Raw genomic sequence first — 20,600 nt, 5'->3', positions numbered from 1 at the left:
TCCGCCCCTCTTTCTTCCTGGCTCCGCCCCTCACCTCCCAGGGATTCGCTCCTCCATAGGCTCCGCCCCCCTACCTGCCCCCTCTCCATCCCCTTCGACGCTTCAGCCTATCCGCGCTCTCCTCCTTGTCCCGCCCCTCTCCTCCCATTGGTTTCTGTCTCCTCCCGCCCCGCCGGCGGGGCGGGGCCGGGCGCGAGGCGGTGGTAGGCTGCGGGCGCGGGGCGGCCTGATGGGGGAACCGGGGCTGGGGGCTCTGCGGGGGGGCGGGGTGGGGGCCGGAGCCTCGGGTGAGGCCCCTCGGCAGGCCCCGGGGGGCTGCGCGTCCCCGTCATCCTCCTCTGGGCCCTTCTTGCTGCTTGGAGCGCCTCACCCGTGTGGCTTGTACTGCGGGGGGCTTGGGCTTGGGCCCGGGCCCGGGTGCCCTGAGCCTAGGCTTGGGGCCTGGGGTCTGGGCCTTGGGGGTCTGGGCTTGGGGTTGGGTCCTGAGGGGTCTGGGGCTTGGGCCTGGCAGTCCTGAGGGGGCTGGGGTCCTGGGCCTGGGTGTCTTGGTGCTGGGGGCATGAGCCTGGGGAGCTTGAGGCTGGGTCCTGAGGGGGCTGGGGGCTTGGGCCTGGCTGTCCTCGAGGGCCTGGCTGTCCTGGGGCTGGGTCCTGAGGGGGCTGGGGGCTTGGGCCATGCTGTCCTGGGCCTGAGCCATCTTTTCCCCATGTGACTCTGGCGGTTTCCATCGAGAGCCTTTTGTTTACCTGGGCTCTTGGTGCCCGAGGCATTGCCAAGGTCTCTGCTGGAGGCCCAAGTGGGGCGTGAAGCCAGCCCTGCCAGGGAAGACAGGTTTAGGGGTGGTTCGGGTAGCAGCATGTAAAGCAATAAAGTGATGTTGCAGTGGCATTTGCTTGGGACCAGTGACAGCACCTGGCTCAGTGCTGTGGCAGGGGGGAATACAAAAGGGTAATGTGGGGAGCGTGTTGCCTCCCAAGCTGGGAAGGGGGCTCAGCTCTCCCTGTGCCCGCAGAGAGGGCACAGACGCTTCTTGGCAGACATTAGGAGTGCTTGGTGAGGAGAGGGTCCCTTGGGAGCTGCCCAGTTGCTTCTTCAGTATCCCTGCCCGATGCAGGGCGCTGGGTGAGCCGAACATCCAGCCTTAGCAGAAGGGGCCATTCTGAGTTTGTGTGATCCTCTGCAGCCACAGTGTGTGGAGTGAAGGAGCCTGGTGTGGGGAGTGGGGCTTTTCTTTGTCTTAACTCATCTGCTGGCCTTGAAGCAAGCATCCCAGCCCATAAATGGGGTAGCAAGATCTGGGATGGTGGGGGCATTAGTTCAAAGCAGTGAGGAGACAGCTGCTGGTGTGGGGCAGTGAGGAGTTCATCTGGAGCCTCTCTAGGCCTTGTGTTCAGGGTATTTGGCACGTGGAAATACAGAAGAAGGTGTTTTGTCCTGTTTGAAAACAGTTTACGGCTCTGTGTGCATGTGTTTGTAGGGGAGCAGAGGGTGTGGATTCCTTGCCGCACGAGGCTGGATGCGCTCTCTGTGCCTTCACTTCTCCATCTGCACTGTGCTTCCAGAGCCCCTTCTTTCTGCTCAAGCATGAAGAGCACCCGCAGCAGCTCCTCCTTCCAGGGTGCTGGTTCTGGGAGCGTGGATCTAAGCTTGACTGGCCTCCCCGTGCCGGTCTTGCGGCGTCCCAGCAGTGCCTCTCCTGCCAAGCACATGGTGCGCTCTGTCTCGGTCACCACTGATGGCAAACCAAAGAGGAACACTCTGGTGAGTCCTGGGCAGGAGAGGTCCTTCATCCCTCCTGCTGCTTGGGGCAGGGAGGCGCGTGTGCACAGGCTATGGGATGCCTCAGTGCACACCTGCTCTGCTGGCTGTCTAACGCAGGCTGCGCTGATCCTGGAGGCTGAGCTTTGAAGCCCAGCCTGGGGTGGGATGTGGCACTGGGGAGGGCCCTGGCTCCCCCCAGGAGCATGTAGCATGGCTGTGTGTTTATAGAGAGCAACTGCAGAACCTTTGGGAGGGGAGGTGTGGGCTGGTCCAGGTGCTGGTTGGAGCTGCAGCTCTGGGTGCTGCAGTGCCGCATGCTCTCTCCAAATCCGATTGTCCTCAACAATCAGCTGCTTGTTAGGTCTCTTCTCAAAGCTTTAATGTTTGCTGAAGAGCCAGTAGGGAAGCATCAGGCTTCGCTCTGTTCCCTTTGTTGTGCTTCACCTCCCTGCGCTGATTTCCTTCTGGAAACTCCCGAGTTCCTGGTACCTTCTGCTGGATGCTGTGGCACTTTCAGGCCCAGCCTGCTTCTTGCTGAGCACCTTGTGTTGCTGCCAGGGTCAGCAGAGCTGGGGACTTGGCTTCTTGCTGGGTGTGGGTTTCTGTGAGTGTTTTTTCAGCAGAGTGAATGAGCCCCGGGCACTTACTGGGCCCCGTTAAGAACCAGTAGCAGAGAGTCTCTGTGATCTTTGCTGAGTAATCCCTGCTACCTTGGCAGCCTTCCTTTGCGCTTGCTCCCAGGGCAAGTAATGAGCAGGGCCCTCCTCGGCTGGGGAGCTCACACAGACACGTTCCTGCTGGCTCAGCAGCAGCAGCGTGGGAGCCCAAGAGGGAACAAGGTGTCATTGCACTCTGCCTCAAGGAGAGGCTCACAGCCGCGGGGGTATCAGAAACATTCTGGCAGGGGGTGGAGGGGTAGCACCACCAGCAGTGCTATTTTAGGATGCCTGACTTACGGGGGAGCCTGCCTAGGCTGGGCATCCCAGTTCCGCCTGCCTGTGCTTGTCCTTAACATGGCTGCTGAATTCAGCGCTCTCCTCCACAGGGGGATGCGGGATCCCGGGCAATGAACAACCTCCGGAGGTCCAACAGCACCACGCAGGTTAACCAGCGGGTGAACAGCACGTGCAGGTACAGCTCCAGCCACCAGCATGTGTCTGTCCCATGGATGCATGTGAAAACCCGCACATCCCTCTGACCTGCCTTGTCTTGTGAGGGAGCCAGAGCCTTTCAGAAATGTACATTGAGCTCCGTCATATGCATCGGGGGTTATAATCTGGCCTTGAAAAGCCAAGGTCTGGGGTTTTGTTAGGGTTTGTTGTTTTTTTTGAGGGGAGATCACTTGATTAGGATTTGGGGAAATAGAGTGTATTTCTGTGGCTGGGAAGCCTCTGTCACAAAAGAAAATCTAATTCCAAGGGACAAAACTGTTCCATTACCACATCTCTTCATGGACCCTCTGGACTGTAGCTGGGTTGTGTTAGGAGACAAAAGTTCTCCTTCTGTCTCCAGTGTCCTCCTAGGGCTGTCTGAATCGTGATCTTCTGTTCTCTTGCTGCCCTGTGCCCATCCCTTTAATATATTCTATTGCCACACATCATGCTGAAATCTAAAGCTCTGTGTAAAAAGATATCATTCATAGATTTCATGGCTGTGTAATGATCCTCCATCCCTTTCCTCCCCCATGCCACGGTGGCAGGTGCTAGGTGTGCCTCAGCTCTATGCTGTGTGTGGTGTTAGTGCCCTGCTGCGATCAGAGTGTGTCATGGTTTAACCCCAGCCAGCAACTAAGTACCATGCAGCCGCTCACTCGCTCCCCCAGGCTGCCCACAGTGGGATGGGGAGGAGTATCAGGAAAAGGTAAAACCCATGGGTTGAGATAAGAACAGTTTAATAATTGAAATAATAACAATAATAATTGTAATCAAGAGGAGAGAGAGGAATAAAACCCAAAGGGAAAAAACCCCAAGTGATGCACAACAGTTACTCACCCCCTGCTGAGCAATGCCCAGCCAGTCCCTGAGCAGCGATCAGCAGCCCCCAGCCAATTCCCCCAGTTTATATACTGAGCCCTATGGTGTGGGATATCCCTGTGGCTGGTGCGGGTCGGCTGTCCTGGCTCTGCTCCCCCCCAGCTTCTTGTGCCCCTCCTCACTGGCAGAGCATGGGAAACTGAGAAGTCCTTGACTTGGGGTAAGCATTACTTAGCAACAACTAAAACACCGGCGTGTTACCAAAGTTATTCTCATACTAAATCCAGAACACGGCACTGCACCAGCTACTAGGAAGAAAATTAACTCTATCCCAGCTGCAACGAGGACAGCGTGCTTCTCGCTGAAGCAGCCTGTGCAGGATGAGAACCCTGCTATCACTGTCCTGTTGCTGTGTGCCTGCATGCAATGCTAACTCCAGAACATGTGTTCTCTCCTCCTCTCTGCCTTCCCTGGGTTTGGGCTGAAGCTCAGACCAGACGGGAGACTTCCTGAGCTTCTTTGAGAGTGGTTCGGGGGGAAGAAAGAAATTGGCGAGTCTGAGCAAAACCTCCCCAGAAAAGAAAACCACATGGAACATCTTGGTGAGGACAGCGGCTTCCTGGGGTGGGTGGGCTGCCAGCTCTGCTTGCCTGAGAAGTTGGCCGGGTTTGGTGGAGGAGTGGGAGCGTTTCCCTGGGCCTGGGGATGGGGTGGTACATCCTTGACGGCCAGGCTGGCCCTTCCTCAGCCTGTGGTCAGAGCTGGCACAGTTCGAATGGCCAATGTGCTCGGCTTGTCCTCTAGCCTGCGTTGGCCATGTTATGGCCCAGGGCTTTCGGCCCATCCCCTCCGCACTTCTGGCGGGGGCGCGGGCAAAGCCTCGAGGCTGCCGTGCTGTGGAACAGAGGTTTCTGGGAGGGGCAGAAGCTGGCTGGTGAAGGAGGAGGGTGATGTCCGAGAATGTGGGTTTGGTGCTTGCCTGCACTTACTCCTGGTGACTCCGTGGCAGGACGATCAGCCGCGAGCGTTCCCGGGCTTCTGCAGCGGTGAGCCACCAGCAGGCATGAGGAGGAAAGAAGCCACCGTGCTCCTGGCAGCCAACTTCACTGCCAACAACAGGTAGGAGAGACGGCGCTGAACCAGAGGCAGTCTGGCCTTGGAGAGGAACTACACTGAGAAAACAGCTGGACAGAGGAGGGGGTGCTGGGGCACTGCCCCTGCCAGGGCACAGCGAGCGTGGGGCTGGCTGAGGATGGTGCGCTGGGCTGGGTGGCCGGGGCATGTTTGGAAGCTGTGCAGGAGCTTGATGGATGCATGGGAGAGGCTGCTCTCGCTCTAGGAAAGGGAATGAGTAAAACGTGGACCCTTCAGGGCCAGGAGAGGCTTTAAGCCAAGGCTGCGTGTAGAACAGCCCGGACGCTGGGCTGTTGGGTCTGCTCGGGCTGTGGCTGCCTGTGTGTCAGGTAACAGCTACCGAGGAGCGAGCTCTAGAGAGCAGGTGAGTCGCTTGTGAGGCCTCACCTGCTCCTTGCCTTGGGAGATGCTCCAGGTGGTCACAGTTGGGTTGAGGGTTACAATGCAGGGAGTGTCTGTTGTCGGTGAGTGCTGTCCCCTTTGGATCCAGCAAGTCCTAATGCCTCGTCTTCTCTCCCCAAAAGGAGCAACAAGGGTGCGATGGGCAACTGTGTCACCACCATGGTGCACAACAACTACTCCACCACGGAGAAGGGCCCTGCACCCAAAAGCTCCAACCAGGCACCCAGCTCCCTCAAGTAAGTGTGGCGAGGTCCTGTCTCGGAGGCTATGCTGACCCCGTGTTCGTGTGCCAGATGTGCCACAGGACGGGGCAGGATGGTACCAAGTAGCTTCATCTTCTGCCTTAGCAATGTTGTCAAAGCGACCTCAAATGAGGATGGTGAAAGCAGCAGCTTTGCGAAGTCTCAGAAGAATTTCTCCAGCAACAACATCATGACCCACAACAACAACAGCAGCCTGCCCCAGAGGAAGGAGGTGACCGAGGAGGAGGCAGAGAGGTGAGGCAGAGCCAGTGCATGATGGCTGGCGGGAAGGGGCAGGAGGATGGTGCCGTGCAGAAGGGCGAGCTCCAGGGAAGCGGGTACCGGTTTGTTCTTGTCCTGTGGGGCTTCAGATTTGGGAAGGGCCCCTCTTAGCACACCCGCAGCGGCTGGTCTACCCTGCCTGTGACTTGGCTCTGTGCTTTGAGTTGTCCTCATCAAAGCTGCCAGTTTCTCCTGCCCCCAAAGTCTGTCTGGGAAAGGGCCTTGTTGAGTCGGGGTGCGAGGGGACAGTAGTCCCGGTGCCATGGGCAAACAGCCCGCGCTCTGCTGCAGCAGAATGGGTTGGTGCTGCCAGGCCGGTGGCTGAGGAAGAACCCAGGGCTCTGCTGACCCTCCCTCTCCCCACAGGTTCATCCAGCAGGTGAACCTGGCCGCTGTGACCATCCAGCGCTGGTACCGACGCCATTCACAACGGCACAGGGCGGCAGCAGCAGCTCTGGGGCGCTTGCTGGCTGCCAAAAGGGAGGTCAGTTCTATCTGCTGCCTTGTAGCACAGACCCTTCTGACACCCACGTTCCGCTTGCCTCGCTGGTGGGGAGGATTTGAGTTCCTTTAGTCGCCAGACCCTCCAACCGAGACCTGAACTGTCAGAGACAAGGGGGCTTTGGGTCTGCATCTAGCCAGCCCCTTGCGGTCCAGAGAGCTGGGGAGGGTCCTGCCCCCACAGAGATGTGTTGGCTGTGCAGGGGGAAACCCCGGGTTTGCTTCCAGGGGGAGTTCAGGCCGGGAGCCTCTGGGCTCAGCCCTGCACGGCGCCCATCTTCCAGCTCCCTTCAGCTGGGAGCAGGCAGGCGCTTGGCAGTAGCGGCACAAATCTTGCTGAATTCTTACTGTCTCGGACACGCTGGTGGCCAGAGGAGGGATACCCTGTCTGGGCTCATCGTAGCAAATCAATAAAAAGTTGGCTCATTTGAGGGTGACGATTCATCTGCAGCTATTTGTGTTTCTTTGTGTTTAATTATTTATCCCAATAACAAAGAGTACTGTAGCTCTTGCATGTGAGAGTCTATTTTTAAGCCTTGTCTCCTTGGTGGTTTCAGACCCAGATGACTAATAATTGCATTTAGTATCTAAAGAAAATAAGCTGCTGTAAAGTGGAGGTTTTCTGAGGGCCCTTTACCTGCATGCAGGGGAGGACTGGGGGGATGGCAAGCCTGGATGTGGGGTGACCTCAGGTGCCGTGTGCCCTTTCCCACTTCTCTGCTGTGGGTGGTGGGTGCTGGAGAGCTCTCAGTAACGTTTTTGACCCTCCTCTCTGGAAGGAAAGACAGCAGCAGATGGAGGAAGGGAATATCCTGGATCTGCAGGAGAGGAAGGATGAGGAACGCTGGAAGATCCGAGAGGAGAAGGCGCGTCTGGCCCGCCGTGCTGCCATCCAGGTAGGGACAAGGCAAGGGCGTTGTGGCCTGCATGAGACCAGTTTGTTGGCATCTTCTCATGAGGCAGGAAGAGGGCCTCTCCTCTGCATCTCTAGGGGCTTTGCACGAAGCAGAATTAGAGCCAGCCTTGGAAATGGAGCGCTCCCTATGGAGATGATGGAGGTGCCACAGAGTGGTTTCCCATTGTGCTCCTGCCAAGCCTTGGCAGCTCATTCGGAGCTTGCGAAGACAGTGCTGCTCTCAATCAGGAAAAGGGTGGCCATGTGGGTACAAGAAGACTAACAGCAGCTCCTTGGAGTGGCCGAGGACAAGAATGTCCTGGGAAAGGGACCCTCCTCAGGAGTAGGGTCCCTCCAGGGTGGGCTGAGTGCCACTCTGTGCCTGTTGCCAGGAAGCACCTCACCATCTTCACCCTGTTCTTGCAACCCTGTTTGCAGCAGGGAAGGGGCTGGTGCTCCTGGGGCACAGGTCGGGTCTGGCGCAGACTGTGGGAAATTGCGTGCTGGCTTGCAGTACAGCTGAAGATTTATTTGTTTTTTTAAAACCCCAGTTTCTCTTTGCCCTAAATGTTTCATCAGGAGCGTTGGGGGAGACACGGCAGTGAGCAGCTGGAGGATGGCAAAATGCTGCAACAGCCTCGCAAACATGTGCTTGTGCTTTAAGTCACTTCCCAAAACATGGCTCAGGCAGCCTTCTGGGCACTGTGGCATCACTGCACTGTGTGGTGCTTGGCCCCTGGGATTCGGAGGCCCTTCACAGAGCAGCGAAGGACACTGCACAGGGGCATGTGAACAGTCCTTGCTAACATATGAAGCTGCCAAGACCCTGGCCACCACCTCCCCTCCGCTCAGAGCGGCAAAGAGTAGAGCTGTTGGTCCTGTGTGTTCCCTTTCTCTGGAGTTGTCATTATTAACCCTTCAGCAGCAAGCGTGTGAATTGTTGCTGTCTCCCAGGCCCTTGCTAGCACTTCAGGCAGTGCAGCTGTGTCAAAGCACACCCTGTGCTGGGCTGAACACCGATGGCTTGTCCGTCCCTGCAGGAACTGCACCAGAAAAGGGCCCAAAAGGCTTCAGACACAAAGCGCTTGGCAGAAGAGCTTGTGCTGGTGAAGGGGAGCAGAAGGGTAGCAAAGAAGAAGCCTGCCAAACCTGCTTCTGCAAGAAGCATCAGTCCAGCCAGCAGTGTCACCAAAGCCAATAATGCTGGTGAGCCCCTTTACAGATTTCTGATGCTTTTGGAGCAGTGTGTGACATGAGGGGGAAGGAGGAGGACAGAGGAGCGGTTCTCGCTCTGGGGAGCTGCTTCGAAGGGGCGGGTTGTTGCAAGTGCCTGAGAACCGTCTGGTTCCTGCAGAGGCCAACTTCCATTCCGTGCCTGCAGAACCAGAAGAAAGCGACCTCGCAGACCTTGGCTCTGTGCCCTTGCGGGACCCTGGCGTAGAGGACAAGCTGCAGGTGCGTCTGGCTTCGCCTCATGGGGCTCCTGGCACCCGCTCTTCTGCCAGGGCAGATTTGGAGCCTTCATTGACTTCTGGGGAGATCTGGCAAACTCTTTTACTGCACGGTGTGTCATTGTCTGCCCTAGGATGTGAGCTCCAGAGAAATGGGTGGTGAGGATCTGGAGTCGGTGGTGATGGCTGTCAGCAGGGCTCAGTCCAAGGTCACTCTCAATGAGCTGCTGGACACACTCAGGCTGTTGGAGGAAGAACCAGAGCTACTGCCCCCACCAAAGCTCCTCCAGAAGGACAGATATGCCTGGATAGATGGGGTAGGCAGAGGGCCGAGGCTGGTTGCATCCAGCCTCAGACAGCAACAGCTGCCTGCTGAGAGTAGGCTCCTCTGGGGGCTGCCTTCTCCCAGCGCTTGCTGGGTGCTGGCGGGTGAGAAACACAGCTGCTTCACGGCCAGAGAAGGTGCTTGGAGGGGTTCAAAGGTGCTGGAGGTGTTCAGGCCTCTGCAAGGAGGAGCAAAACCATGCAAGGGCGGTGGTGGGAGTGGGGTTAGCAGAGGATAAGGCTGGGTTGTAGTGGGAGGACTGGATTCCAGTGATGGAGAAGAGCCAGCACCGTTTCTCCCAAGCTTTCCCTAGGTGCTCATTCACAGCTCTGTCTGCCCAGCAGGAGCCCAGCTCCAATTCCCTGACTACTGATAACTTGGAGAAGTTTGGGAAGCTGAACCACTCCCCGGGGGTCCCTGAGGATGGGGCCCTGCTCTCAGAGGCCAAGCTCCAAAGCATCATCAGTTTCCTGGATGAGATGGAGAAGTCGGAACAGGAGAGACCCAGGTCGGCCGCCTCAGCCACACAGCGGGAGGTGAGCGCTGAAGCAAGAGCCCATCTGTATTGGAGAGGTGGTGCAAGACCCTGCTGGGAAGGGTCTCCTTTCTCCTTGTCCTGGTTCCCTGTGGTCCCTACCACCTTTTCTTTATTTTTTTCACCGTGGCAGGGTCTCCTGGAAGAGGAGCTGGCTCACTGGGAGCAGGCGTCGGCTGTTGCCACGGAGGTCACGAGCTCCATCGTGAGGCTGAAGCTGGAAGTGAAGGAGAAGCAGCAAGCCATCGGGCTGCTTCAGACCGCCCTGGTGCGGGAGCCAGATGTGCTTGCTTGCGGGGGAGTGAAGGCCAGAAGCCTTCAGCAGATGTTTCTTGGGGCAGTGGCTTCGAAGCACAGGATCAGTGCTCTGAACAGGGCTCCCGTCTGTGTCCCCAGCAAAGTACTGCAGTGCTCCTGGAGCTAGTGCCAAGGAGCTGGGGGGCCAGAGGCAGCTGGGCATGCCACAGTCCCAGTCGCTGTTGGCATGGGAAGGAGCTGCAAAGTCCTTCCCAGTCTGGTGTGGGCTTCCCTTAGATTTCTACTTGCTGCCCACCCTGATCTGGAGGGCATCCTCAAACTCCCCTCCCTGGCAGGTACCTGACTAGGCCAGAAACCCTTGGTCAGGACCTGGGCTGAACTCTTTTCCTCTGCCCCACGGGGGTTTGGGTATTCCTGCTGACAGCAGGGCAGGAGGTGTAAGTACCAGGGACTTTGATTTAGCTCTGTTCCTCCTTCCTTGTTCTGGCCCAACAGTGCCTTCCAGGTTCAGTAGTTCTCTTGTATGTGCTGGGGCTGGTGTAACTTCTCCCTCTAATGTCTTGTGGCTATTACTTCCCTGCATCCGATAGGCTCAGCAGAGGGAACTGACTGACCGACACGTCAAACAGACCGAGAAGGAGCTTGGCCACCAGCTCAGGCTGCAGAGGGAACAGTATGAGGCAGCTATCCAGAGGCATCTGGCCTTCATCGACCAGGTAAACTCTCATTCCAACTCAGACTGATGCTTCTGAAGCCAGAAGCTGAGGTGGCTCTACCCTGCCTGGATGCCCGATGCCTTTTCTTCACCCTGCCCAGCTCATTGATGATAAGAAGGTGCTGAGTGAGAAGTGCGAGGCTGTGGTAGCTGAGCTGAAACAAGTGGACCAGAAGTACGGCAAAAAGGTCACCCAGATGCAGGAGCAGCATGAGCTGGTGAGGGAATAGGGAAGGTGGAGGGGGCCAGGGGAAGATGTGCCATGGCCAGAGTTGGTTGGTTTTGCTTGAATGGGGCCTCTGCCCAGAGCAGTACGGTCTCACCTCGGTGGGGCCCGGCTGTTCTGGGGAGCCCTTCTCTGTGCACAGAAAGTCTGTGTCACCCGTGGAGCTGTGCCCTGGTTCCCCAGGGGGCTGCTGTCCTCTGCTGCCCAAAGCCAGGTGCGTGGGACTGACCAAGAGGCAGCGCTAGCTCCCAGGGGCTCGGCTCAGAAGGGCCCTTTCCACACCTCTTGCTGTGGACAGGGCTTCCCACGGCTGTGGAGTGACCGGGGGACCTTGCTATGGCAGAGGTGAAAGCAGGTACTGGCACAGACCCAGTGCCACAGAGGGGTTTGGACCCATGGCCATATTCCCCTGAGCTGGGTGAGTTCCAGCCCCCTTTGCAGGAGCAGGGCTGCTCTCAGAGCTAAATGGGAATAAGATTATAAAGGAACATGGAGTGTATAAGCAACAGCAACAGATCTTTGTGGGTTTTGCTGGGCTGTTGCCCTGCCCTGCACCCAAGCACACAGAGGGTGTTTCCGTGCTGCCTGCTGGTGGGAGCTCCTGGTAGCTTCCCTGGGATGGCACAGAGAGCAGGGGGGCAGCGCTGCCAGCTCACAGCTCAGCCTGGCTCTGCTGCCCTGGTCCCTGCTCACCCTTGGCCTTGAGCAGCTCACGCCCAGGGCTGTGGAGTGGGGCAGCCGTTTGCACGGTCTGAACCTGTTCAGAGAGATGCCCTCATGCAAACAAAGTGAAGGCTCATTTGGCTCGCTTCGCCTTGCTGTTTAAGCCGGAGCTCTGAGCCCAGCCAAGAGGAAGAAGCCAGTGCAGCACTGCTGCGCTTGGTGCCTGGAGGGGTCCCCTCCTGTGCAGGGACGGGGCTGGTGTTGCTGCTGCAGCCTGCGCAGGGTAGAGGAGGTGCCTCGTTACCTCTTGCTCCCTGCTTGCAGCAGGGCAGCAGTGGTGGGAATGGCCCAGGAGCCCATCTCTGCTCTATGGCTCCTTCATTATCCCCATTCCCGGCTCTGCTGTTAGGGCTCTGTACTCCCTCTGCACGATGGGGGGTGTTTGTTTCTGTGGGGGTGCCCCAGCCACCGGAGCAGGCTCCTGACCATGTGGCATGGCTGGCGCTGCCCCAGTCCTGGAGCTGCAGTTGCCGGTGGTGCTGCTGGGCCCTTGTTGCATCTGTGTAACTGCCCGTTTTGGCTGTGCCTCCCCTCGCTCCGGTGGGACCCCTGCCTGCCCTGCCCGTGGCTGTCATGTACACACGGCTGTTTGGTTTTCCCTCTCTCCACTCCCCATCTCCCCTCTCCCCTGTGACTCTGTGATTCCCCTTCTCTCTCCATCCCCTCCTTTATTTCTCCTCAGGTCTGGCGCACTTTGGGCCCCTTTTGCGAGGTAAATGTGGTCTTTGCTTTTTTTCATGCCTTGCCTTTCTGCTTTCACACCCTGACCTGCTCCGGCTCCACAGGCGCCTGCAGGCAGCAGCACTGGGCTGGGAACTCCCCGCTCAGCAGCAAGGTCAGCTCCATGAAGGAGCCCCTTCACCCTGATGCCACGGGCCACATGCTAAGCTGCTGCCTTCAGGCTGTCCCTGTCTTCCCGTGCCGATCTTCCTGCCCTTTTTTTCCCTAAGAGTGAGTCCTGGGTTGTGCAGGTGGCCCCCTGCTCTTTCCCACTCCACTCCACACAGTAGCAGGGTAATGAGCTCGTGGATGTCTGGCCTCACACTTGTCCTCCAGAGCTCTGACATGTCCCATGTCCTGCACACAGATGTCACCTGCCCATGCTGAAACAGAGCCGTTTCTGGCCAGGCTGGGCCCTCCATCGGCTGGTGTCTTTCTCACCAGAAACTGAAGCACAGAAGCACATGGTCAACTGTTTCAACCAGCTTTTGCCCACGGGAGTGCTGGGGAAAAGCACCATGGGCAGCAGGGCCTGGGTGTTTCTCCATCTTTTTTGCTGGAAAGGAGGGCCAAGGAGGTAAATGCAGGCAGAGAAGGAAGCGAGAGCAGTGGCTGTGCCTGGGCTGTGCAGCCTTTGAGTCTTTGAAGTCTTGGGGTGCTGCAGGAGTTTGGTCTGCGATGGTACTGTGGTGTTGGGAGGCGTGACTGGCCGGCTGTCCTTGGGGCCTTCCATGCCAGGGAGAGGGAAGGCTGGAGAAGATCTCCTTCACAGACGACCCCACATCTGACAGCCGGGCTACCCTGCATGCAAGGACCATCAGCAGCCCCAGATTCCCCTCCCCTTTTTGTAGGGGCTCTTGTTTCTCAGCCAGTGAGTGCTTTTCCAAGGATTTTGCTCCTTTGTCCCATGCTGAAGGTCTGTGGGGCAGCAGCAGCCCCATCCCATGAGAGAGGGGAGAAGACACTGGGAAAGCATATGGCTGCTTCTCCAGACTGGGAAAACCTGCCTGGCTGGGGCTGTGCAAGTCATCTGTGCGCAGCTTGGGGCATCCACTCTTGTCTGCAACTTCCTTCTAACAGTGGGGCTCCCAGGCTAACAGGGCTTTTCTCCCCTGGCTTTCCTCTGAAGTTTTCCCATTTGTTTCCAAACAGGAGATTAAGAAACTGAAGGAATTGATGAGTGCAGCTGAGAAAATCAGGCGGGAGAAGTGGATTGATGAGAAAACCAAAAAGATCAAAGAAATCACCGTGAAAGGTATGGGCACGTGCCTGCAGTGGTGGCTGGGGTCAGGCTGGTGCAGGGGTCACGTCTGTGCTGGTCCAGGAGAGGGGCTGCATCTGCAGAAGCTGTTGGCAGCTCAGGAAAGAGCTCCTCAGTGTGGGCAGTCTCTCCTCCCTGTGTTGGGCAGAGACAGATACTAGAGGGCAAGAAAACCTGTGTGTGCTCACCCCCTGTTTCTTATCAGCCCCTCTTCGCTGAGTTGAGGTGTGCACAGCCTCCTTTAGTAGCTGGCCAAGGCTAAGGGCGCTGGTGCTGGGGTCCAGACAGCCCCGAGGCTGAGCAGTAAGTGTCCTTCCTGCTGCCCCAGGGCTGGAGCCAGAGATCCAGAAGCTCATCGCCAAGCACAGGCAGGACATCAGAAAGCTGAAGATGCTGCACGAGGCCGAGCTGTTGCAGTCGGATGAGCGGGCTGCCCAGCGCTACAGCCAGCAGGCAGAGGAGCTGCGGGGCCTGCTGGAGCGGGAGAAGGAGGAGCAGAGCCAGCGGGAGAGGGAGCGGGCCCGGCAGCGGTATGTCATTGCAGTGGAGAGCTCAACATGGTTGGGGGCTTACAGCACAGGGCTTGGTGTTCAGCAACTGCGTGCCGGAGGGTTCCCGATATTTGCAGCAATTGATATCCATGGGGAGCAGCCCCCTTCTCTCCACCAGCCTGAAGTGGGAGATGCCAGTGAACCCAGGGCATCCTCCAGCATCAGACCAGCCCCTGGGTGGCCATGGACGGGATGGGATGGGGCAGGGTGAAGAGGCGGATGAACGCCTGAAGCCAGGCACTTCCTTGAGGCTGCTCTGCCCCGCAGGTGTGAGCAGCAGCTGGAGCAGGAGGAGCAGGCGCTGCAGCAGCAGCGGCACCGGCTCTATGCGGAGGTGGCCGAGGAGAAGGAGCGGCTCAGTCAGCAAGCAGCCAGGTGAGAGGGCTGGCAGCAGGGCCTGTGCGGCAGCCAAGGGCTGGGGGCAGCCCTGAGCTTGGGATGCTGGGGACGGTGTCCCCAGGCCAGGCTCCGGTGGGAAGAGAGCTGTTGCTCGGTGGGGGTGGCGAGGGTGGGCTGGTGTGGATGTTGGGAGTTGGGATGTGTATGCGGGCAGGCAGAGAGCAGAGGCGGAGGAGCTGCGGCAGCAGCTGGAGGCAAGCAGCAAGGCCATCACCAGGGCACTGAAGGAGGAGTACGCCAAGGAGAAGGAGGAGCAGGAGAGGCGGCATCAGGTCTAGTTTTTCCTCTCACCTCTGGGCCCTGGATTGCTGTTCTTGGGCTCTCGGTCCAGTCCCCAGTGTGTGCCTGTGGTGGTGTGTGCTGGCACCACTGAGCCCTGTACCCACACCGGGACGGTGCCAGGAGGCTGCTCCCAGCGGTGTGGGGTACCACGGCTGCTGGAGCTGAGCAGTTGTGTTCTTGTCTCTTCGCAGGCAGAAGTGAAGGTGCTGAAGGACCAGCTGGAGATCGAGAAGCAGGCCTGGGAGGCCAACTACATAAAGAAGGAGGTAACAGCAAGGGCTGCCCTTCTCCAAAGGTGCCACCTTTGGGCTCCCAGAGGGATTGAGGCAATGTTTGCCCTCTCTCTCCCCAGGAAGCCTGGCTGCTCTCCCGGGAACGGGAGCTGCGGGAGGAGGTGAGGAAGGAGAGAGACAAAGAGATCGAGCTGGTGATCCAGCGCCTGGAGGCTGACATGTCCTCAGCCAAGGAGGAGTGCGAGAGGGCAGCTGAGAACAGGTTGGGGGTAGAGGGAGGAGGGACCCTGTGAGTCCCAGCTCCTTGGGGGGGGGGAGGTGGACCCCTTCCCCTGTCCCCTGAGCCTTGCGTGTATCTCCAGCGAGTCTGGATGCTGCAGCTTGTGGGTGTGAGCAGCATCAGTGCATAAAGGAGCAGCTCACAGGGGCAAAGTTTCCCTCTCACTTGAGGAAAGAGCCCTGCATCTCACGTGGGGCAGATCCCCCCCTTGCTGCTGTGTTGTTGTCCCTCCTGCAGTGTGAAGGTGGCTGGGGACGGTCCCTGCATTGCTGGGCTGAGCCAGGCTGCCCGTCCTTCCCTCCCGTTAGGATTAAGAGGATCCGAGACAAGTACGAGGTAGAGCTCCAGGAGCTGGAGAGGTCTGAGCGGAAGCTGCAGGAACGCTGCAGTGAGCTGAAGGGGCGGCTGGCAGAGCTGGAAGGGGAGAGCATCCGTCTGCAGGGCCTGCTGAAGCACAAGGAGCAGGAGGTGGAGGAGATCCAGAAGGTGGGTGGGGAGCAGAGCCTGGAGCTCTGGCTCCTCTCCTTGCTCTGCACCCTGCCTGGCTCCATTCCCCTACATTGCCCTGTGCCTGTCAGTGCCTCGATGTCACCTCTCTGCCCTGCTGCAGGTGAGGGACCAGCTGGCCCAGGAGCGGAGCAGCCTAGCAGAAGTGATCCGGCAGGAATTTGTGGACCGGCTGGTGGGGACAGAGGAGGAGAACAAGCGGCTGAAGGCAGAGATGGCGGAGATGAGAGCCCGGCAGCGCCTGGAGCTGGACAGGGTAGTGCGGGAGAAGGACAAGGAGCTGGAGGACATTCACAGGAGGTGAGGGCTGCCTGGGCTTCACTGCCCTGGGCTGGGCTCATCACTCGCGCCGCGGGGGCAGAGCTGGCCTGGGGTGCGTGGCGGAAGTATGTCCACAGTGTTTCATCGTCAGGCAGGGCTTCCAGTCCTGTCAGGGCAAAACGGGCAGCAGAGTCTTACCTGAGCTGGGTGGCTGCTCAGCCACTGTGAATCCTCTGGCCCTTGTGACTTCTGGCCTGCTCTGTGTCATCCTGTCCCCAGGGCTGCTCTCTTGCATGCCTGGAGGACATGAGTGCTGGGGTGGGCAGCTGGAGCAGTGTGAGGGCTCCTGCCAGAAGAGGCCCGTGGTGTGCAGCTCGCTCTGTCTCGCTGTCAGCTCCTGGAGGGCTCTGCCGTGGGTAGGGCATGATACCTGTGACGGCAGCCACGCATCTTGCTCTGCAGATTTGCTGCTCCAGAGGGGCCAGGCAGCTGATTCCTCCCCTCCCCGAGTGCAGGGGAGGAAGCAGCCCTCTGCTGGGTCAGGGCTCGGCCAGCTGCTGCAGCTGTGAAGCTTGAGGGCAGCTGAGACATCCACAAAACCACCAGGGCCCCAGGCTGTCGGCTGCAGGGGGCAAGGGGCTGTGCTTTCAAGCAGGTCTCTGGCACTGTGGGGCTGTGCCACAGCGCCCAGCGTTCAGCGTGGTGCTGGGAGCTGGGCTCAGCATCAGGCAGCTACTTAAGGCTTCCCCCCTCCCTCGAGTCTGCTCTCAGGGGAGGCATTTTGCAAGTGAAAGGAGAATTGGAAGGGGGAAGCGCATTGTCTCCTGGGGGAGCTTTTTCTGCTTCGTGGGGGCAGCTCCGGTGTGGTCCCTCTGGTTGGTGTCTGTACAGAGCTGCTCACCACTGTTGTGTGAGCACACAGAGCTCGCTGGCTTTCCCAGATTCTGCTGAGTGATTCCCACTCAGTCTGAGCGCCAGGGTCATACCCCGAGTATAAGATAACAAGGATCCCCTTTCCACTTCCATCCTTTACATGCAGCCTGGCAAAGGTTGAAGTGCAGAAAGTCTGATGCTCTGAAAGCTGTGGGGAAGAGTCCAGCCACGAGGCAGCAACCGTGGGCTTGGGAAATGGGAATAAACTTAAAATCCCCTCCCTGTGGTCCTGTTAACTAAGTCTTATGAAGCTAATGCCCCCTTCTTCGTATAGATGACTTGATCCAAACTTCGTAATGCTCACTAAGGGAATAAAGGCACTTCTAGTGTGTAATGGTATCCTGAGGCCAGGGCTGCTGCTCTCTCGCCTGCTGCAGCGTGCAGGCTGCGGGGAGAGGGGCTGACATTGCCCCCCTGAGGCAGCGAGGCCAGCCCAGTGCTTGGGGCTGGGGTTCTTAGCCTCTCTGTGCCTGTCTGCTCAGGGTGAAGACGGCGGTCGTGAGGAAGGAGGAGAGCGTGAGCAGCCTTCGGAAGCAGTACGAGGTGAGTGAGGGGGCAGCCGGCCCTGGCTCTCCCCGCCCCTTGGCCTGCGGCTCTGCGCGGGGGCACAGCGAGCGTTCCCCCCCCCCCCCCGTGTGCTGTGTTACAGGCAGCCGTGCAGAGAGCCAACCGCCTGGAAGCGCTCCTGGAGCAACAGCGAAAGCAGCTGCTGGCCACCAAATGACCACCCTGCCGTGCAGGGCTGGGGGTGCTCCGGGGCACCCGTGGGACCCGCGGGCCGGGGGAGCAGACACTCCTGTGTGTGGGGCTGGGGCTGGGCTCTTCCTTCCCTCCTTCCACCCTTGTTTTTCGCAGCCTGGTCCCAGTGCCGCCACCGTGAGCCCCGCCGGGGCAGTCGGCAGCCTTCAGCTGTTCGGTGGTTGTCTTTTAGCAGTAAATCTGCATTGGTTTCTACAGCTGCTTCTGTTCAGTCCCTGTCCCTGTCAGGAAGGGAGCACCTTCGTCCCACCACCATCCATGACTCCTTTTTCTTTGCTGGTGCATTTGTCCCTCCCTGTGCGTGTCGGTGCCAGGGCACAAGCCACTCTCCCTCACAGCATGAGCCCTTCCTACCCCATATTCCTGCATCCCGAGACCTTCCCCGAGGTGGGATGTGTGGGACCTGTGGGTCAGGGCTGAGCTGGGGGACAGGAGCCTTCTCTCACAGGCAGCTGGAGATCTTGAGGCTGCAGGGCCAGGCTGAGGACCCTCTGTCCCTGCCGGTCAGGGAGGGATAAGTAGAGGGGGGAGCTGTCACCCAGGCACGTGGGCGCTTGCTGTGACAGTGCCCAGCTCCCCCCTCTGCCCCTCACTTCCCCTTCTAAAAACATCCAGCATGGTGTGGGGAGGCACGGCCAGGGCAGGATGTGATCCCCCAGCCCCAGCTACCTGCAAATCTCTCAGCATCCCGTGACAGTGACGGGAAATGCCTGGGCCGGACCGGCGGCATCTGTTTCCTCTCGGCGGGGAGCGTGGACCACTCCTCTGCTGCCCGTTCCCCCAGGGAGGCTGGGCCTGGGGGGGGGGGGGGCCGCAGATGTTTGCCCATCGGGATGCCGGGGTGTTTCCCATCCGCCCTGCTGGCCCTGCGTGCAGCTGGGCAGTGGTGGGAGGGCGGTGGGCTTCCCTCCGCCCCAGCGCCCCCTTCCTCCCGGGGAGAAGTACCTGGGGAGACGCTGCCGCCACGCAGAGCTGCATGGGGACCCTTTGTTACCCCAGGAAGCTGCAGAGGTGCTCGCCTGCTTCCTGGGGCATTTGTCCTGGCGTGGGCTCCTGGCTGCCCCTTCCAGGGGCAATGCAGTCCCAAGGCAGCCACAGCTGCCAGCAGCCCCCGACTGCCCCGTGCCCTGCCCGTGCTTCGGCGCTTGGCATGGGTGTTTTGGGGTGCGAGTGGCCGCTCCAGCCCCAGGGTGCTGCTGGCTGGGGCAGAGCAGAGCTGGGTCCTGCTCGGCTCCTTTCCCCTCCCTGCTTGTCCGGCTGTGCCAGCCTGTGCTGCCCTCTCGCTGAGTGCCCCTCAGCCGGCCAGCGAGCAGCGAGGATGGGGGAGTGCTCGGCCCCGTTTTGCCAGGGCAGGCTGGGCACGGGGCTTGTTTTCAATGTTGCTGCTTTTTCTAACGGCCGTTTCCTGAGCGCCGCTTCCGTCCTCCGCCACTTTGCAGCCTCCGCTTGGGCCACCCGGAGCCTTCGCCAGCAGCTCCTGGCCCTGGCTGGGATGGCAATGCCCTGTGCCCCATCTGGCACCACTGGCTGTGGGGTGGGCACCCATGCACGGTCCCCTGGGTCCCCCCCGCAGCGCCCCCCCCCACCCCGCTACTCCCACTGCCCCCCCCCGGGGCTCAGCCCTGCCCTGGGGCTCAGCCCTCCAGCACCTTCCCAGCCCTGCCCCTCCCCGGCATCGCCCTCATTTCTAGGCCAGTGCCCAGTTCAGGCATGAATAAATCACGGCATTGCATAACCGGGGATGCAGATTTTCACCAGATGGCTGCCTGCACCCTGCTGCTGTGCCAGCGCTGAGCACCCACCTCCCCGCACCCCGGGGGTCCCCTGGCATGGCCGTTGGCCACACGGCACAAGCCCTGTCTCTGCCGGCCAGTGGCGTGGTGGGTGGTTGGCAAGTGGCAGTGAGATTGTCGCAGGCTCTGCCAAAGATCCCCAATTAAGGAGCCCTTGTCTCCCTCCCCGGGATTAGGTGGGATGAATGGATCCCTCAGCTGCTGGCAAACCCCACCACTGGGCTGGGCAGGGGTGTGTGGTGCTTTTGGCAGCCGCCACACAGAGATCATGACTCAATCTGGTGTCTGCCCTGGAGGGGATTATCCGCAGCCCCAGACAAATCAGCCAGGAAGCCGAAGCAAGTTGGCAGGATCCAGGCGGGGTAATCTCCCCTGCTAATTGGGACTGGCACCCTGCTCACCTGCTGAGGCACAGCAGCGGCTCTGCCCGGCCGAGGAGGGGATGCCGCTGGGCCGGTGCCACCTTGTGCGTCTTTCTGGGTTAGGGCCTCCGCCTATGGCAGGGCTGCCCCCACCGCAGTGCCAGGCTGCGCCCCAGGTGGTGCCCAGGGGGTCCTCGCTGGGCGTTTGGCCTCAAATCTTATTTGGGATCTTCTCTTTCACAGCCACGTCAGAAAACTGTGGAAGGAACCGGGGTGAGAGGAGGGTGGTGGGCAGCTGGGGGCACAGAGCGGGTCCAGGGGTGCTGGGCAGTGCGGGGGGTGGCGGTGGGTTTGAGGGAGCCTGACATGGCTTAACCCTGCTCCTGGCTGTGTCAAATGGATGTGGGGCTGCCATGCAGAGGGTCCCAGCTGAGCTGGGGGTCCCAGGTCTCCCCATGGGGGGCAGGGCAGTGTGGCCCAGCTGGGCAGGCCACACTGGATGAGGCGTACCATCCCATCCCTGACCCCATCCTCATCTCCCAGCCCCAGCTCACCCTTGTCCTTGTTGTCTTCCCCATCACATCCTCATTTCCATCTCACCCCGCTCCAGACACAGGCTGTGCTGGGCTCCTGCATGCTGGGAGGGAAGGGATGCTGGGCACTGGGGCTGCCTGTGCGTGGGGCTGCCCTGCTGCCACCAAACGTGGCAGTTGGGTGGTGTCATTCCCTCCCGCTGGCCGAAGCCACCGCTGCCCCTGCCCGGTGGTGGGGAGGTCTCGAGCTTGTCCTCCTCCCACCCCGCCTCGGGACTGGCTCCATGTGCTCCAGGTGCTGAG

General features: G+C 59.7%; 1 protein-coding gene across 6 annotated transcripts; it reads left to right on the top strand.

Annotated features, from left to right (window-relative positions):
* Positions 1 to 691: 691 nt before the first annotated feature.
* Positions 692 to 17,804, top strand: CEP131 (centrosomal protein 131). 6 transcript variants are annotated; one of them, XM_056362606.1, is made up of 26 exons: positions 692 to 1,761; positions 2,807 to 2,892; positions 4,222 to 4,336; positions 4,744 to 4,853; positions 5,393 to 5,506; positions 5,618 to 5,767; positions 6,161 to 6,278; positions 7,075 to 7,191; positions 8,231 to 8,396; positions 8,572 to 8,645; positions 8,776 to 8,958; positions 9,308 to 9,502; positions 9,635 to 9,769; positions 10,350 to 10,475; positions 10,576 to 10,692; positions 12,106 to 12,135; positions 13,296 to 13,398; positions 13,733 to 13,934; positions 14,223 to 14,330; positions 14,509 to 14,626; positions 14,828 to 14,902; positions 14,989 to 15,131; positions 15,458 to 15,635; positions 15,760 to 15,956; positions 17,333 to 17,393; positions 17,500 to 17,804. In XM_056362606.1, exons 1-26 carry the CDS (start codon positions 1,585 to 1,587, stop codon positions 17,572 to 17,574), a joined length of 3,273 nt encoding a protein of 1,090 aa, XP_056218581.1. In that variant the 5' UTR covers positions 692 to 1,584; the 3' UTR covers positions 17,575 to 17,804. The 6 variants fall into 6 exon arrangements, with proteins under 6 accessions (XP_056218581.1, XP_056218572.1, XP_056218563.1 ...); XM_056362597.1 differs by having other exon boundaries at positions 8,545 to 8,645; positions 9,311 to 9,502; XM_056362588.1 differs by having other exon boundaries at positions 8,545 to 8,645.
* The last annotated feature ends 2,796 nt before the right edge of the window (positions 17,805 to 20,600 follow it).

This window comes from Falco biarmicus, chromosome 1, assembly GCF_023638135.1.
Source record: "Falco biarmicus isolate bFalBia1 chromosome 1, bFalBia1.pri, whole genome shotgun sequence".
In the NCBI taxonomy this organism is placed as follows: Eukaryota; Metazoa; Chordata; class Aves; order Falconiformes; family Falconidae; genus Falco; species Falco biarmicus.
The sequence above is the reverse complement of the archived record's forward strand: the minus strand, read 5'-3'. Positions and strand labels throughout refer to the sequence as shown.